At 45.0% G+C, this 19,005-nt stretch overlaps 1 protein-coding gene across 3 annotated transcripts in view; it reads left to right on the top strand.

Annotated features, from left to right (window-relative positions):
- Enox1 (ecto-NOX disulfide-thiol exchanger 1) overlaps positions 1 to 19,005 on the top strand; it is a 567,937-nt gene that overhangs the window by 508,643 nt on the left and 40,289 nt on the right. For all 3 annotated transcript variants that reach the window (XM_052190902.1, XM_052190899.1, XM_052190900.1), the window contains exons 15-16: positions 2,679 to 2,786; positions 6,800 to 6,856. In XM_052190902.1, coding sequence (XP_052046862.1) covers positions 2,679 to 2,786; positions 6,800 to 6,856 — 165 coding nt within the window. The remainder of the gene's footprint in view (positions 1 to 2,678; positions 2,787 to 6,799; positions 6,857 to 19,005) is intronic.

Here is a 19,005-nt window from a genome sequence, read left to right as displayed (position 1 = left end):
ATCTTTGTTTAAAGATAGAATTCAAAGGAAGATGAGAGCAAATGGAAACTTAAATGTGAAGTAAGGTCAGGGGAAGGGTGTATGTGTGAGCGAGAGAGAGAGAGAGTGTGTGTGTGTGTGTGTGTGTGAGAGAGAGAGAGAGAGAGAGAGAGACAGAGACAGAGACAGAGACAGAGACAGATAGACAGACAGAGACAGAAGGTTCTACCAAGCTTCTCATTTTTTCACTGGTGATAGTAACAGCTAGGAGTTGTATCCAAGTCTTTTCCCTAATCTTAAGCTCATTTGATTTTTACCCCCTCATTACTAAAACAGTATGTTCATCACAGATACAGCAGAAGTTAACAAGCAGGACTTACAGCTCACAGACCTGCTCTGTGGAGACGGTGTCCATATCCTTCCTGTGAATGTGGCTAGATTAAACAAAAGCTCCGTGTAACCTGGCTCTCTGGCCAAGCTGCACATTATTACCTACTTCTCCAGTATCTAGGGTGTGCACAGCTTCACAGTGTAGGGCTATGCACATAGATGACCACCCTTGACATAACAACAAACCCTCCACTGCTGGGCAGGGAGCAGAGAAACGTCCCTTACCTTTGAAGACAATTTTCTATTCATTTTGTTCTCTTGAATTAAAAGTTAGGTTTGAAATGTTTTAAAAATACTCCCTCTGTGTGTGTGTGTGTCTGTGTATGTCTGTGTGTGTATCTATGTGTGTGTGTGTGTGTGTCTGTGTGTGTGTCCATTCATCTCTTTATTTGTGAGTGTAGGTGTGTATATGCAACACGGCATTGTGTAAGTTAGAGGACAGTCTTTGGTTTCAGTCTTTGCCTTCTACCTTGTTAGAGGTGGGAGTCTCATGTCTCCCCAGTGCGTCCATCAAGCTAGCTGGCTCTCATTTTTCTCAGATTTGTTTCTACCGCCCACCTCACTTTACAAGTCCTGGAATTATAAACACAACCACTGAACTCAGGGGTATATGGATTCTGGAGATTTCTATTCAGGTCTTCATGCTTGTATGGGAAGTCCTTTTACCTGAGATTTGTAATTTTCTAGTAAGGAAAAACATCACCTCCATCAGAGTATCAGACAACCTCGGGCTGTCCTCTGGCCAATGGTGAACGAGAGTAAGCAGAGCATAGCCCACTGCTGCTATGTCTTTTACCTGCTACTCTGTAGGCTGCGGGACCTGCAGGGCCCCCATGTTTCTGTGCTCTAGGCTACTGATACATAGTTCATGCTCATGAGTTGTCAGAAGAAGCCACGATCACAGACTAGGAGGAAGTGAGCTGTGAGAGAAATCACTGTTGATATAGAGAAACCAAGGGAGATTTTACAATCTATACACAGTTTCAAAATAGGCAATTGTACTACCAAGCCCAGAAGAAGGCATGGTGTGTGTATGTGTGTGTGTGTGTTGGGTTGGGAGGGTTTTTTTTGTTTCCTTTTGGTTTAATTTTTGTGAGTACTTCCCATACCCAGTTGCACTAAAACCCATTTGAGATTCTGTGAAGTCCTTCTGAGTCCTGGCAATGAGCATGAGAAATGCAGTGGGAAGGTGCCTTGGATTCTGTGGTTAGCAGCTGCCCATCTGCTCTGTGCCCTGATGCTGGAGTTGCCCCCTTCCCCGCAGGAACACACTCCTCTTCCACATCCATAGAGAGGCATTCATTACGTGCCCCAGCAGGAAAACATGCTCTTCTGTGTTTTCACACTGCTCCTTTGTTGTCAAGAGGCTTTGGATAGACATTGCTGTTTCCAGGGCCTGATTTGCAGCTCTTGAACATACTCTCAACCCCACATGCATGTTAACCTCAGACAGCCAGTGCAGGGCAGCCCTGGGCTTTGGGCAGACAGGCTAAGCCTCCAGATGAGTTACAATTGATAGAGCAAGGAGAGCTCAAGGCTCACAAAATCCCTTCAGTGGCCCTGCCTGAAAATTGTGGCGTAGGCCGTAGCTTAGTGTTTTGACAGCTTATATCAGCAGTTTTCTCAGCTGATATATGTATTGCAGTTGGACTTCTGTCCTGCTGCTCCAATAAAACATCTCCGTCATAACAGAGAAAGCAGAAAGATCTTTCTTGGCTCCTGCCACTTGGGGAAAATAGCTGCACAGGATTGCTATAAAACTAGCTTTACTTTAATATGGAAATCAAGGAAAACCGAGCAAAGAAGCTGTGGCTTAATATTTAGCTTTTATAAAAGAAGATTTTTTTTTATGTATGTGTGCATGCCCAGATACTCATGGAAGCTAGAAAAAAGGATTGGATTCCCTGGACCCAGAATTAAACTGTTGTCCACTGCCCTGTGGGTACTTGGAACCAAACATGGGTTTTAACTTCTGAAGCATCTCTCCCGCCCCTTATTCTTCATCTGTCAGTATGTTTTTATAAACACGATCCTATATACTTTTACAAATACTTATTGACCAGAGGAATATAATGGTGACTTCACAAATATTACATGTCAGTATCATAAACACCCTACTTATGTGTCCAAAACTGCAATGTTCCTCCTTACCATATGTAGGGAAACCTATCACAGAAATTAGCTGATGTTTCTATGAAGCCTTTGTGTTTAGAAACAAACCCCTTGATGTTGTTTGGAGACTATCGCAAACATCTTACATTCCCCAGGCCTTTGGCCCTCCTCACACCAACTGTCCCTTGGTTTCACAGCAATTGCTGGCCATCCAGGAGGAGCTGAACAACAAGAAGTCAGAACTGGAGCAGGCGAAGGAAGAGCAGTCTCACACTCAAGCATTGCTGAAAGTCCTCCAGGAGCAGGTAAGCGAGCAGAGTCTGCTCTGATCTCTCAGTTGCTTCACACACTGCAGACACACAAACAGACCTGAAGGAAGCCTGCAGGAGACTTACCCTGCATCCGTTCCCAGCTCCCAGCAATTCTGCTGCGTGGGATTTATAATGGCCTCTGCATCCTCCCTGTGCTCACACCTTGTGTCTACTCTAATGATCTGAGCGCCCACCCGAGTTATGTTATTGTTTCTTCCAGAAAACAAATAATTTTTGATAATGTTTTACACCATTGAAGCCACGTTTCAAAGTAAGCAGGTAGTTTCTCTTACGTCTAAGAGTAAGGAAAGTGAGTTTAGCACAATCCACGATGCTCCCACAGACATGTGGATAAAAGGCGCTGATGTAGAAAGACATTTAAAACTTATCTTTCCCCGTGTATTGGGGCCACTGACCTGATCTGTGTGAGCCACGGACTTTTCATTTGCAGTCTGGGGAACCGATGGCTTGTTCTGGCTCTGAAATGGAAGTGGAGTCTGACGTTGACAAGTACAGGAAAGAATTGTCTTACGGTAGGGTAGAATGATGAGCAGAGTGAAGTCCAACCCCTGTTGTCTCTCCTGGAGAAGCCTGCGTGCCCTGCAGGCACTTTCCAAGCCAATATGTGAGGAATGCTAATTAGATGTGTCAAGGGAACAAAGACAGGGATCCCAAACTCTATCACCAAAACAGATATTGTGTAAATTTTTCTACTCAGATATAGTTATGAGAACTTTATACCATATAAATACCTTCAAAGGAGATGTTTTAGTCAGCTATGACTCAGTCACTTCAAAATTAACTTGTAATTGTACAAACGTAGTTACCTTCCATAGAGCACTGAAGAACCTCCTGGGGAGAAAGTAATGTTAGGTGGTTCAGAAATATTCATGGATGTGGAGGAAAATGCTTTATAAATATAACTATTAACAACACACGGAGGCTGGCTATGCATGGGTTAGGATATGTTAGTTGAAGGTGAAAACTGAGGCAGATAAAATTCACAGTGGCCTCTTCCTACAATGCATAGCAGTGCCCGCCACCCTCACCTTGACATTATTAAAGCAAAGTCCGCATTTGATCTGGACCACACAGATACAGCCTTGTGATTGGGCTCTTTTCCTTGGTGCTTTAGGCTTTTTTGGTTTTTTTTTTGGGGGGGGGGAGGCGGGTATTGTCTTGTTGTTCTTTTGTGTTTTAGGTAGCTTTCAGGGGTTTGCTTGTCATGAATTTCTTATTTTTTCTTGATGACTCAAATCCTGTATTCTGATTTAAGCTTTAAGCCCACTTATCAAAAGTTGTGAGTTGTGCAGAATATATTAGGGGAGGCTTGTGGGTATGTGGTCTTAAGAAGCAAGGCACAGGCACTGAGGGAGCATCGCTCTCTACTCGCTATCACTTAAGAGAGGGGCCGGGGGAGAGAGACTGTGAAAAGAACACAGAACATCCAAAATGGCTAAAGACCTATAAAATATGACTGATGGAAAAAAAAAAGTGTTTTCTCCATCCACAATGGTAATGTGAAATGAATGGCTTTTTTCACACAAAGACACAAAGATACTTGAGCCCAAGGCAGCCAGTGACACGGAACAACCAGATGTGTATCTACCATTGCTACTACTGAGCAGTTAGCCTGAAAACCCCTCCCCTGCTGTCCCTACCAGCCATGCAGAAGGCAGCACGCATGCAGTGGGCATGTTACTTCTACCTCTGAGCAACATATGTCCCTCCCACTTACTGGAGCATGGCCTCATGGGCCTTTCTCTGGATTTGTATAGAGTAGTACCATCAAAGAGAGCACTCTAGCAAGCACCCACCACAGGAAAACATAGGTCCCCTCTGGAATTTTGCTACCAAGATCAACTGCCTCTGGCTGGAAGTCCTGACGAGTCTAGGTCTTGAGAGTGGCTCCTCAGAGGCCTTGCTCCTGCTCTTCAGCTCTGTTCCATGGCTTTCTGGTTCCTAGGTCCACCAGTTCCACAGGCTCCTGCCTTTCATCTCCTACACTTAGAGTATAGTTCATAACCCATATCTCCCAGGCCTGGGGAGATGTCATCTCTACCTGGGCAAAAGGAACAACAGGTCAAAGGCATAGAGAGTGGCTCTGGGAGCAAAGAGCAAGACCAGGAGCCTTCCCTGCAAGGAGAAGGAGTTCCCTGGGTGGAAGGGAAGTGGGGAAAGAGCAGCTATGGGGCAGACTGTGCACTGAGGAGCTTGGAATACATTTACCATTGTAGGACATCGCCTGCCATATGTGTGCTGGTAAACACGGAAGACACTGGCCTCATGCAGCTAGTTATTTCCTTCTGCTGCAGAAGAACAAAACTTCCTGAGCTAATACACACATGAATACACATGCATATGCTCAGAGCCATGCACACACATACACAGAGACTATGCACACATACACATGCACGCAAACACTTGCATGCACACATACACATGCATGCAAACACTTGCATGCACACACACATGCATGGGCATACATATGCACACAGACACATGCATGCACACAGAGAGACATGTACACAGGCATACAGAGAGACATCACACACACACACACACACACACACACACACGTGCACTTGTGCATGTACACACACAGATGCACATAGACACATACTCTCACATACAGAGACATGTGCACATGCACAGGTGGAGTTTCCAGACAGAGGGAGATGAGCATCAAAGAGACTGAAAAGGAAGACGAGGAGTTCCATCATAAGAAATTTTAAACCCAGAAAGGATACTATTTACAAACTATGCTTATTTGCTCAGATAGCATTCCTATCGCTGTGGCAAGTGCCTGTTCGCACTTTTCTGTATCTTGCATTACCACCACACCCTTGTATTTGTGCATGCAACCACCAGTGATGCAGCCCTAAGACAGAACAAGTTTTTGTTGTGCCTAATTGGGTTAATGTGGCAATGAGCCAAACCACTTTAGCTCCATGACCAGCTGGCTCACCCTCAAATCCTCATGTCCCCGTCCCTATAGCAAAACCCCTCTCTTGACATGGCTTTCTTGTAAAAGTTGAGGACAGCCTTAAGAACTCAGTTCTTTCATTTTAGGATGCACAAATAGGCATAAGGAGCCAATGTTCTGAATCTAGCCTGGTGGCATATATGATTTTATTCTCCTCCAGATTTTACCGAAGTCTTTCCCATAGTAAGTATTTTCCATTGGGCAGGGAAAAGAAAACAGTCACTGGCTGACTTTGCTGCCCGAGCATCACAAACTAAGAGAAAGGCCGGGCCAGCTCTCCCTTATCCACTGCCTGTTGTCACCGCAGGTCTGCCCTGAGTCAGGACAAGATGAATGTCAGCTCCAAAGCTTTCCTGAAGCCTTCGGTAGCTAGGTAGTCTCCAGCAGGGTGAGGGTGCTGCTAAAAATCTCATTTGCCAAAGAATTTTATTTCTAAAGCTTCCATGATGGGGGAGATGTTCTTCTCTTTAAAGACACAACACATCTCCTCCTGTTACACAGTGTCAGTTACTCAGCCCAGCCCTCAAGGAGGATGCATAAGGCAGTCAGTCCTGCAGCATGCTTTGCGGCTCAGTCAGTCCTGCAGCATGCTTTGCGGCTTGACGCCCTCATTCACCAGTGATCATTAGCATAACAACCATTAGCTGATGGCGACCCACAAACACTGCAGGGTTTAAATTAATGGTGATCCCACCAGGAAATGAAACCATTTAGTGTTCCAAAGAAACAATCTTATATACCTCATGTCTATAGAACTGCTTTCTAATCTTGCTTAAGAAATAATGACCAAGATCCTGTTTTATTTGTTTATTTATTTATTTTCGCCAGCCCCTGAGCTTTGTAAAATATTGCTCTCAAAGCGGTTTCAATGAGATTCATTGTAATTATCTGCTCCATCTGTTTGTCCTCGGAAGTTTTGTAAAATGCAACCTCAGATGAAACAGAGTTAACGAGATGATGTATGCTTAGTGGATATGCCTGCTTATTCCTTTCTGTTGTTGTTTTCCCTTAAATGTTGCAGTTAAAAGGCACCAAGGACTTGGTGGAGACGAACGGCCACAGCCACGAGGATGGAAATGTAGGTACCACAGCCTGGTGTTTGCACTTCTTGTTGGATGTTGCTTGAATCCCAGGGGCATGGCACTTTGTAACATCAGAAGCCCTGTTTTCATTGGCTTGAGATTATTTAATGGATTTTTAATATCCATTGGTAATATTAAAGATAGGTAATATTGGATTGGTAATATTATATTATATATCATATGATAGATGCTCGCCATTATTATTACCTTTGTTTACAACAAAAATCAGCTTAAACATCCATCAAAAATTCCAGTTGGAGTGAGTTTCCTCAAGACCTTTGCTTTTCCAAAACAACGTGTGTTGGGAGGCCAAATGGGGCAGGAGTCAGCATGCTAAGCATTCGTGTCTTGCATTCGTGTGTATTACATTTGCTTGTCGGTGCAGATGACAAATGGTAGTCATGCTAAAGAGGACTCTGACACCTTTTCATGCCTAGCCCAGCCATTAGAAGCACTCTGACTTTGCTTTCTGCCCAACCAGTAGCATGGTGTGCTTGCTTGCTTCATGTAAGGAATAATGGTGCCAGACCTCGGTTAGCACCATGGCTTCTTCTCTTACTTAGAATATCTGTTCTGTTTGTTCTGTATCTGTGTGGATATCTGTTCCTTTGATATCCAAATTCCAGAAAGTAGCGCCTTGGAAGTTTCATGCTCTCGGATGGAGTAACACACCTTGCTGAGAACTGTCCCTCTCGGTGCTTTGGTGGCTTTGTTCTTGGCCTTTCCAAACTCTTCCCGATATCTGTTTTGTATTTGATTAGCTTCCTCACAGGAAATGCCTACTAAGCAGTTCTTTTCATAAAACACCGAATCAGACATGGTAATGAATGCTTGATTAAGCCAGCACTAGAAGAAATTATATATTTCATGTTCACTCTTGTTTTAATTATATGCAGAACAACGCCTAATAATCATAGCACCCAAGTCTCCCTCATTGAGATGCCTACCCAATGGCTTTTAAACATAGGGCATTTAATGGAGGACTCAGTGTGTTGGTGTGTTCTCCTGAGTTCTAGGGGGGATGGGAAGGGATTCCAGAGGGACATAAGACCTGCTGTCTGCTCTCAGGCTGAGGACACAGGAACACAGGCTAGAACAAGTCTGGAAGAATGAGGCAGCTGGTGGGAGACACAGTTCAAACCCCAGATTTCTGGGACTTATTTCCTCACAGCTCAGTTGCATGACCTTTGTGATCTCCATTGCCTTCCTCCGTGTGCAAATTGAGGCCTCGCCCTGCTTAAAACCCTTCATGCGGAAGGGGAGGTGATCCAGTGGGTAAGACTACGTGAGGACCAGAATTCAGGTCGCCCGCACCCAAATGACAACAAAACCAAAATCTGGGCATGGCTATGTGTGCCCATGACCCCAGCATTAGAGAATGAAGACAAGAAAACCCGGAGGGAACAAGGGAAATCAACCAGTCAGCCTAAGGGAACTTGAAGTCTTCAGCTTTAGTGAGAGACTAAGTCAGCAGATGAAGAGAGTGGAGCTGGGTAAGAGAAGGTACTTTCTCTGCCCTGTGTACTTGAATGCAGAGGACATAAGTAGATTCACATTGCATATGGATCCACCCCACCCCCCCTGCGGTACCATTGTACTGAGTTAAGGCTCCAGGCAGCCTTAAGGCATAGATGTTGAGACTTGCAGCTTTGTTTGCTTGCTTGCTTTTTAAGCTAGCTAATGAGAGCAGGCTCTGCATGTGTGGGGTTTGGCTGGCTTTGGGGAATGGATCGGATAGATAGTTGGTAAGCAAAGCTGTCACACAGCCCTGCGCCCACTGGCAAAATCAGGATACACATACCATTTGTCTCCCCATCCCTGCAGTGCCTCACCCACATTTGTAACCCCAATACCTCTCTTTAGAATCCTGTCTTCCAGGATTCCACATTCTCACCCCAACCTTCGACATCCATTGCTCTTAGAGCCAGGTCTTCTGTGCCTTCCAAAGAAGTTGCTGTCTAGTTTAAGAAGCTAGAAAAAAGAGCAGTGGCCTCAATTTTCTGGTCTGCAATCCCTTCCCGTTGGGATTCCTCTGAGAAAGAAATAAAATAATGGATGTGGAGATGCCTTGAAATCCTGAGATTCTGAGTAAGAAGTCTCACACTCAGGGGCTGACTGGATTGAACTGGATGATACACAAAAACACAGGCCTATCAAGCCATTCAAGGCCATCTTGAGAAATCTCACTTACCATTCACTGTGCCTCATAAACAGGGCAGGTTTGAGGTCATAGGTTCTTTTGGAGGCAGGTTTTTTGGCTTTATAGTTACGTGTGTAGGCCTCATGAGGCAGACTTTGCAATCAGCTTAGAAGCAACCACTGAACGTGGAGTACCAGCCAAGTAGGAGACGAGACACAGCTCCTACCCAGAGCGAGTGACCAGTGCCAGTCACTGCCCTGGCACCTCCCTGCCTGGCAGACTGGGCTCTTTCCATATCTACCAGGGCGTTGCCAGCTAGTGAGCTATCTGCCCCTCCTTCTCTTTTCCTGTCTGCAGTTTTGCCTCCTCTGTGTGGCTTCCCCGGATGTTCATCTGTTCCAGCTGTGTAAAAACAAAGACTCCTGTCAATTGTTTGGGTCTCGCATTAGAGAGGAGAGCTGAACACCTCGTAGCAATACTTCTACTGTCTGAAAGAAGTCTCCCACTCACCTGTGTGTTAGCCCTATGTGCTTGAAACAGACCAGGCGTTTAAACCACCATGAAAGAATTTATTTCTGAGCTGATTACCCAGAGCCATATGCCTGGGGCAGGCTGTTTGACCCTGGTGAACCTCACCTCTCTCATTTGCACTAACAGTCAGGGGACCACCAAATACATCAGTGGTTCTCAACCTTCCTAATGCTGTGACCCTTTAGTACAGTTCCTCCTGTTGTGGTGACTCTCAACCATAAAATTACTTAAATTGCTACTTTATAGCTGTAACTTTTGCTACTAATATGAATTGTAATATAAATATTTGATATTCGTGGTATTTGGTATACGATCCCTGTGAACAGGTGGCTTGACCCCCAAGGAGTCATGGTGGCGCACAGGTTGAGAGACACTGAAACACATGAACACCTGTCCTAGCACATGTACTCAGCAGATGCGAGGCCCTTCTCCCCTGCCCTGATGGTGAGCGATGCGGAAGGCAGGACTTTGGCTGAGTGGGGCTTAGCGCAGAGTGGAAGGTTCAGAGCTGTGAGCCAGAGGCAGTTCGTTAAGGTGTACAGATTGTTTTCACTGTAATTATTTATATCTGGGGTCAGGGTTTCATACATTATCATTCATTAACAATGATTCTACGGCGAACTGATGCAGGCTTTAATCGGTATTCTGGTGAGAAGTGACAGCTGCTTTTGTAAAAAAAGACAGTGAATTTGGCCCGAGAGATAATTCAGCAGTTAAAAGGACTCGCTCCTCCTGCAAAAGACCTGGGCTCTGTCTACAGAACATACGAGGTGGCTCACAGATATCTCTAACTCCAGTTCCAGGGCATCTGATATCCTCTCTTGGCTTCCACAGGCACCAGGCATATCTAAGGTGCAGACACATGCCGTTAGATACTTGCACATATAATAAAGTATATATGCTACATGCCTGCGCTGGGTCTTTACCTTCCTACATTTGGCTAATTGTGCTCTGATTAACAGGCACTTGAACCTGGATTCCCTCCCCTGTTTGCTGTGTTAGTTGGTAGCTGTGTCACACAATGGGAGCTTTAAACTGTGACCCTGTTTGTCCTCGAGGGGTCAGTGTGAGGGCTGCACTCCCTTCAGCCAGATGAGGGGATCCACTCAAAGGCTCCTCAAGCCTTGTTTTTCACTGAGCATCACCACCCCACTCTTGAGAAGCATGTGACTTTTTCACAATATTTGCATTTTATGGGACACCAACCGAATCTGGCCTGGCATTTTTGATGTCCCAAAGTAGATATTCCCTTAAAAAGACAGACCTATGCCCATATCAGCAGCTCTTATAGCATGTTCCCAAGATAATGTAGAACCACTTCAGCCCCATACAGATCAGTCTTTAAAGCCTTGCTGTCTGAGAGAACTTAATAGTACTAGCACACTCGCTAATATTCTATAGTCTTTGTATTTGGATCTGGATATGTTGGTGGCAGATGGGCAGGCCGGTTTTTCATGTGCACCCAATTTAACACCAGCCATACTTCTTATGTCTTTGGGCATCTCGTTATTCCAGACCTCATTTTCCCTCCTACAAAGCAAAGCTAAGAATTTCCCTTTGATTCCCACTCTTCAAGCTTTCAGATCCTTTGGCCTGCTGGGTGCCTGGCCTGCCTGGTCCCTGGCAATTACGTGTAACAGATACCAAAATCTTGAATTTAAAAGAAGGTATCTGTTCGCATCCTGCATCTTCTTCACGACTCGTCCACCGCTGCATCCCTGCCCACGAGTGTCTGTGTTGGGGCCATGAGTGGGAGGGAGACACACAGGGGCAGTCAGGAGATAGGACACACAACGGCAGCAGAACTCTGCAGGGCCCAGAGGGACTGGGTCTGTGTGCTTCCCATGCACACATATTCTCTTGATCCTTGTCTCTGTTCCAGGAAAGCCGTCACCCGCATCCCTCCATTTACACAGTTCAGTTCCCTCCCACGTGGAGGTTAAAGAAATCATTGGCAATCTATACGGAGGTTTAATGGGCGGTGCTGAAGGTTACTGCTGCCAAGCACAACACCATTCCCACCCAACTATAAAACAAAACACAAAAGGAAAAGGACCGCTCCGTTCCTCACACTGTCTCCTTAAGGAAGTAAATCCTTGGCGCTGTCTTTAAACCTGTCGGAGCTAAGATGTGAGGAGCCTGTGGAAGAAAGACAGCACCAAGACCCTTCCTCAGGGTTAGCACAGGGCGGCAGAGCACCACCATTAACCATGTGTTTTAATGGTGTATATGGGGAAGAGCCTGAAAGTATCCAGTCCCTTGCCTAGTGTCAAAGTGTCTTGATTCGGGTAAAATCCTGATGAGTGTGTGTACATACTGTACCTTGAACAATTAAGAATTAATAGCTCCTTTGAAAGATGGGGTGATTATCTCAAGGGAAAGAACAACTCAGGTTTGATCCCACCCTTTCAGAGTGACCCAGACTCTGGGGAACTTGATCTTAAACCGGGAAGAGAATAGTGGTATAGAAAGACTTCTCGCCTACCCGCCCATCCCATCCCATGAGTTCTGTTCTATCCCAGGGTGGACTATGACCCTTGGAAAACACTGTGGCTCTTCTATACTCTCCCTTGTTTTTCTCCTTGCATCTGCTCTCTGGCCATCTGCTGTTGCCCTTGGCCTGTGGAGCCCCCAGTTTGTGTGCCCACACATCCACTCTTGCTCGGTAAAGCCACAGATATTCATGAGGAAGAAGCAGAGTACACGAGCTAGCACGCACGAGGTCTAGGTGCTAAGCCATTCCAACACTGGCTGGCTCTGCCACTGATGGCCCCAGCTCCACCAAGTGCTTCCCTGAGCCCATTTTTCTTGCCTCTGAAATGGAATTAACATCTTACTGCTACTGTGCTTTCTTGCCCAGTACTGACAGACTCATTATATGTTGGGTACCAACAACAGCTTCACATGCCATGTGCTGGGCCAGGTTCTGGAGTATATAATGAAGATACACACATGCATATATGTGCAATGCACACACACACACATACACACACACATATATATATATATTTGTTTGTGTATATATATATTTGTTTGTATATATATATATGTATATATATATATATACACACACACACATACATGTGCACACTCACACACACAGAGATATAGATAGATAGATAGATAGATAGATAGATAGATAGATAGATAGATAGATAGAAACTGAATCCCTGTGCATGTGCCAGTTCCTTCCAAACTTGCTTGTCTCATTTTACTCTATCAGACCTCTTCAGACCCTTTGGCAATGGTGGGCCCAGGTAACTATGGAAGACCTCACAGCCCAATGTAAAGAATGATGCACAGCTCTAAGACCCTAGAGAAGCTTCCACTGTATTCCCCCGATGGACCCATGTCTGTTGTGCCTAGATTACCCTTGCTCTTTAGATGATTGAAGTGGAAGTGGGGGATGGAATTATCACATGCCACTGTTACCTGTATATCTGACCCTGTTTACAGGTCACACATTCACACTCATGACCTGGCTTCTTCTTCCACTGTCCTTCTGATGATATTCCTTCACTTCCTGTCCATCCCTCACCTACCTGAAATCCTCTTCTGGCTGCTTCACATTGTCTGCAGACAGTAAACTGTGGGGCTTGCTGTTTGCTAGGAAACCCACAATCCTCCCAAAACATACACATCTTGCTCCAGCATCCTTGAGGTTGGCAAGAGAAGGGAGTCTGTTGATATACCACCCCTCCAAGCCACAGTGAACAGGCCCTAAGAAGGATTGCACTGGGTGCTAATGTTGAGGGTGGGCAAATCCAACTGCTCAGCAATGGTCCTTTTCTACACAGAATGGCTTCCTGCCCACGCCTGTCAGCTCCCCAGCTGGAGCCAGAAGCTAGGGTTAATATAGGTGGATCCCCGGGGCCAGGTAGAATCACTTCTTCTCAACAAGGCATGTTTCTCAGGAGCCCTGCTTCTCTGGGGAAGTTTGCTTTCATGACTTAGGATATTAAGTATTCAGAATGATTTCCATAGCCCTTAGTTTTCTGAGAGCCATGAGATCAGTGAGGGAGAGGTGGGGGATCTCACCTTGCTGTTGTGGGCCATGCACTAGATCCAGAACGCAGCCAGATTTAGTGTTGTCGGCAGGCTGAGGAAAGAGCTCTCAAAGTACCTTCTTCTCCTTGACTGGGTTGGAGAAAGCAGAGATGGAAATAAACTTCACACGTATGAAATGGTCAGACTTGCCGTACATGCCTGTGTGTGTAAAACAGAGAACAGAGCACAGGCCTCTTTGAAGACAGAATGTGCTTCCCGAAAAAGGGCTGCTGCCCTCCTTACTCATTGTAAAAGCAAATGTGACAACTGAAGACATAACTTTTATTGTCCTCACACATATAAACAAACATAAACATGGAGGCTTCTATCATAGAGTGTCATCTTCCTAACGAACCGTCGGGAATGCCAGAAACTCTAAGGCAGAAGATAATCATCTGCCTCCATGACACTCAAGAGCGAGTGTTTCCACTTTGTGTATTTTCTCCATGGGCACCACATTTGTATTCATTTTAACAGGATTTACAGTATATCATGTAGATAATTTTTAAAGGTTTTTCTACATCAATCACAGGCATTTCTCCTATGTTATTAAATGTGGTTTCTTGATATGATTTTTAATGACGACATAATATTTCATACTACCAATGTACTCTGGTTTATTTTATCATCTCTGCTGTGGGACTTTAAAAGTCTTATTTGTCTTTGCTGTCACAGATAGTATGCAGTGAATGTCCTGGAACAATGTATTTGTTAATTCAGCCATCATCTAAGCAATTTATAAATGGAGGCTTTGGTGCGGGGTTGGGATTTAAGGATAAAAGGAGATCCACTGAGTCTTTAAAAAGATTAAAGATCACCCTTTTCTTGGCAAGTGATTAAATAAACAGCCCAAATGCTATCTAGATATTACCTCGTAGAGGGCCTGCTGAGCTCCTCAATGGGAAAGGAAGACTTCTGAAGGGAGAATATTTGCACTTTGAAGAGAAAGGCAATCACATATAAGACATAAATAATTCAGAAGAACAATGCTTAGCTATGCTATTTGGAGTTGTGTACTGTAGGCTGGCCTTCTTCGTGGCCTGAAAGTGCAGGGCCCACGTTCCGTGTGGATTGCAGACCAAGGCTAATGGAATTGGGCCACCACCCCAGCAAAGTTTGTCCATCCCATCAAGAGAGGAAATAGAGCTGAGCAGTCTGATTCATTGAAAGAATACCGAGTTCTAACCTCAAATAGAAAATGTAAGCATTTATTTACAGCTATGGCCAAGCCTTCTCTGTAGGGGCTAAAACACAAAGAGGAGATGCATATACATTCCATATAGCCATGATTCGGATGCAGGTAATAGATTCTGAAACCACACAAACCTAGAGGACTCAAGTCATAGCCCTCTTCCCTCCCATGCATAGTGACACAGGTCCAGATGGACAGAAGCAGAGAGTTGCTCTAGGGTCTCATGGAGACTCTCGGGAGTTTCCAGCATCGGTGGTCTGAACAGGAAGGAGTAGGACACAGCAGCGGGCAAGTAGGGTCACTTTCTCCAGCTCTGTATGTTGCTCTGTAGTTGTGTGGCTTTCCGGGTGTTGACATTGATTACTTAGAATTTTAAATGCTCTAGAATGAAGTCCATGGCTCTCAGTTTCTGTGGACCACTTGAGACCAGGAAGGGGAAGGTATGAAGCATGGCCACCATGATGGACTGGAGTGGACTCCTACCCTTGAAGTTGGTCTTCATGTGGACTTCGTGCTCAGCACTGACTTTCCCCAGATGGGTCTATAACACCATAATGGGCGAATAGCAGCTATATCTCTCCGCTCATCTCTGACCTCATTCTCTGTATCACTAAATGACTCAGTGGATTGTGACTTTTCATCAGGAAATGTGTCTTTCCACCCCACCCCCACCCTATTCTTCTAAATCCTAATGCCTCAGCCCCTCCCATCTCTGAAATTGCCCTTGTAGTGAGGTCCGTGGCCTGAGCAGCATCACGTCATTCCTATTATGTCAGCCTCTCTGGAGGATTACAGAGTGGCTTTTTCTGTCTGGACAGCTTCCAGACTGTTCCATGTATGCTGATGAGCTACTTATGTTTATGAGGCTCGCAGAATCTAATTTGCACAGGCAATTCCTTACCACGCCGGCTTTCAGAATGATTTGAAACTATGAGAAAGGTCTGTGAGTGCAAATTTTAAAATCTGAAGTCCACGTAGGCCTAACGCCCTGCCTCCCCCGCCCCACCACCATTTGCCCACGTACATGTCAGTCCTGAGCCTTTTTATGTGGCAATATTCGAATTGGTTCCCTGCTAAAAGCAGAATTACCGATGGCCTGCTAGCCTGAATAAATGGCTTTAATCAACAGGTCAAATTCGGCTAGGTGAACCGTTCATTAAAAATTCTAAATAATTAGATTTTTTTATTGATAATTCAGCTTGCTCCATCTGTCATGTCATCCCTTTTGCTTGCTTTGCAAATCCCACCTGCTTTTGGAGCCCAGCTCAATACCCTTTGCTTGCGGCCTTACCCTACACGATCATCCCAAATCAATGACAGGTTCTCAGAGTCTTCCCACAGTATCCCACCACCACGCCAATCATTTTGAATAGGCCAGATGTGATAGGCTGATCCCCAAGTCAGGGGCCAGTTCCTCAAGGCATCTGCATGTATCCTCGTCAGAAAAAGCTCAACAGGGAGCTGCGGAGGCTCGTGTGTCTGTAATACCCATTGCCTGGTGAGGGAACTGATGTGTCCGCAGCCTCAGCACTGTTGTGTCCACTCAGCCTAGCTCGATGAGAGGGGCAAACCCTTCTTTCCGTGGATTTCCTGCAGGTGATTATAAAGATGTCCTTAGAGAGTTAACTTGAAGGCACATACAGAAGGGCCATGCGGGCTATGAAAATCAGAGTTGAGGTGGTAAGGATCACCCCATTCACACATCTTATTCTCAGGATCTTTAACCCAGTCTCCTTTCTTCTCTAATCGCCGTTTGCATGTGACTATTGCTGGGGCTGCTTTTGTTGTCTCGTTTGGTTTCTGTGATAGGAACAGAACTCGGGTTAGCAAGCTCTTCCCCATTCACTACTCCTGAACCCTGCTGAGTGAAAGTTACCTTCGCAACCACTAGAAAAACATTAGAGCCAGAGAGCTGTCTAAAGCAGAGGCTGCTGGGCCGCCAGGGCATAGTTTCTGATCAGGTAGGTTCAGATCAGGGCCTGAGAAACTACATTATTTTGTTGGTGGTGTTGTTTTCTTGTTTGTTTGGGGTGTGTGTTTTTGTTTGGTTTGGTTTGGTTTTTTTAGTGCCAGGAATTGGACATAGGGCCCTACAGATGCTAAGCAAGTTCTGCCAGGCTGCAGGCCATGCTTTGCATAACAGTGCCACCTCCTATCCAGCGAAGGCGGGATGGAGTCAACTCTAGGCTTCTTTTTATCACGCTGTGTTTTGACATATTTTACATGCCTGGCCCTCTTCTCCATTCTCACACTGTGAGAGAGCAGGAACCACTCAATCATCTTTACACCTTGTTGTCTAAGTCAAAACCTGCCATTATAATAGATTCCCAATAAATACCTGGTAAATAAAGAGTCGTGGAAGCTCAGTACATTCAATCCAATGAAACGGAGGGCTCCACATGTCTCAGCAATACCCATGTTTAGCCCAAAGATTCAGCTTTGCTGCTGCACAACTCCAAAAAGGAAGCATACAGTTAGGAATTATCAGAATCTGCTTCAAAAGAAAGCAGCATTCATTGGGGTAATGCAAATTGTTGGCATACTCAAAACTGGCCCCACCAAAATAACTCCATCTAGGTCTCTGGGTCAAGCACTGGAGCACAGTAGACAGACATTGACCTCTGGCAGAACACATCCCAGTATCAAGACAGCAAGAGATGGAAGAGAGACTGTGACACCCTCCTCCCCCCAACCCCCACACCAGAACATTGCACTCAGCCAAGGGTATTAACATACAGAAAAGCTCCAAATCTCAGGGAAGGGGCAGACAGGACAAGTAGATTAATAACCCCAGGGTCTGAGTATCTGGGCTGCATCTTGGCACCATAACTTTCTAGGTATGTAAATACCAACTACTTATCTAATGTGTACCTCAGTTTCTCATGTGAAATGGAGATCTACCAGTCACGGCACCTGTCATCAGTCAAGCAACCTGTAAGGGCAATTAGTAATATGCATTACCAGTATTTGCACTACTTAATCAAGTCCTGCATCCTTCCCGTACCAGACAGTGGCAACCCCAAATACTGAGTGCTGGAAACATCCTCATGTCTGACATCAGCAAGCAGGATGTGAGGAGAGAGACTTGGGTTTGGGCATATTGGGAGGTAGGGTATCTAATGTTGCCTGATCTTTCACAGCATTCCAAGGTAGACAGGTCGAACTTTGATTTACTTTCAGAACAATCAAATGTTTTTCCTTCCCACCCATCAAATTGTATCTCGTCTTTTCTCGTGACCTAATTTACCATGATAAAGGTCAAAAAAAAAAGTCTAAATTTTAATAATATCATTAGTAATGTAAACTTAGCAGGTGAAAATTATGATAGTGAGTGCATTGTCGCAGGGAAAAATAAGAAATGTCATACTGAGAAATGAACTGAGAAAATAACATGCCAGCAGCACCGTAATACGATTAATCTTTACCAGCAATAGAGTCAGTATCACGCAAGATAAATCAACCCGACTAATTCTGGTTGCACATACATACATTTAAAAAAATGCATTTCACTTTAGTTTCTTCCTATTGCTGCTCCATTTTTATGAGGAAGGAGATTTTTCATGCCAGTGCCTATTCAGACTATGAAGTAAATGGACCCGTGTAAATCCAGCAGCGAGGGTCACGCTTCTCACGCACTGGAGAGGAAGGCACACCTGATTTTCAGAAGGAGTGTATTTTTACCTGGTATCATCTACCATGTGACATAATAGTAAAAACTAAATAAAGTGCTATAGTATAATCTAAAGAATCTGTGGAGTTGTTGGAATAAAAAAAGTAAGGATTTTTGTTTTGTTGGCTTTGTTTTATCTTTTTTTTTTCTTTTAAGAAAGTCATTTAACTGACTGGCGACACCACTTACATATGTTGTGAACTGTGGTGGCCATAATTAAGCTCTGGCCCAAGCGGCAGTGATGCTTGTAGTATTTAATGAGAAATGTTAAGAGATGGAAATTGTCTCTTCCCTATCAAAGTGTGTGTTCTTTGTCGGGGATACTCTATTTCCGAGGCATGCGCGAAGGGCTCTTTCTTCCACATGAGAGCTAGTCAGCAATAACGTCTGTCCGGCTACCGTGGGCCATGTTTTTCTAGAGCACAGTACCTGCACTGTGACTCCCCGTGCTCCCAGCAGCCAGCTGCATGCCTCCTACACGCTACTCCCCATCCCTAGGGCTTGGAAGGACCGGGCTAGGCAGGGCCAATGATGGGTATGCCCACCTCTTACTTTTTCTCCAAAT

The sequence above is a fragment of the Apodemus sylvaticus genome, chromosome 8 (genome assembly GCF_947179515.1).
Source record: "Apodemus sylvaticus chromosome 8, mApoSyl1.1, whole genome shotgun sequence".
Taxonomy (NCBI): domain Eukaryota; kingdom Metazoa; phylum Chordata; class Mammalia; order Rodentia; family Muridae; genus Apodemus; species Apodemus sylvaticus.
This window is presented reverse-complemented; position numbering and strand designations above follow the sequence as displayed.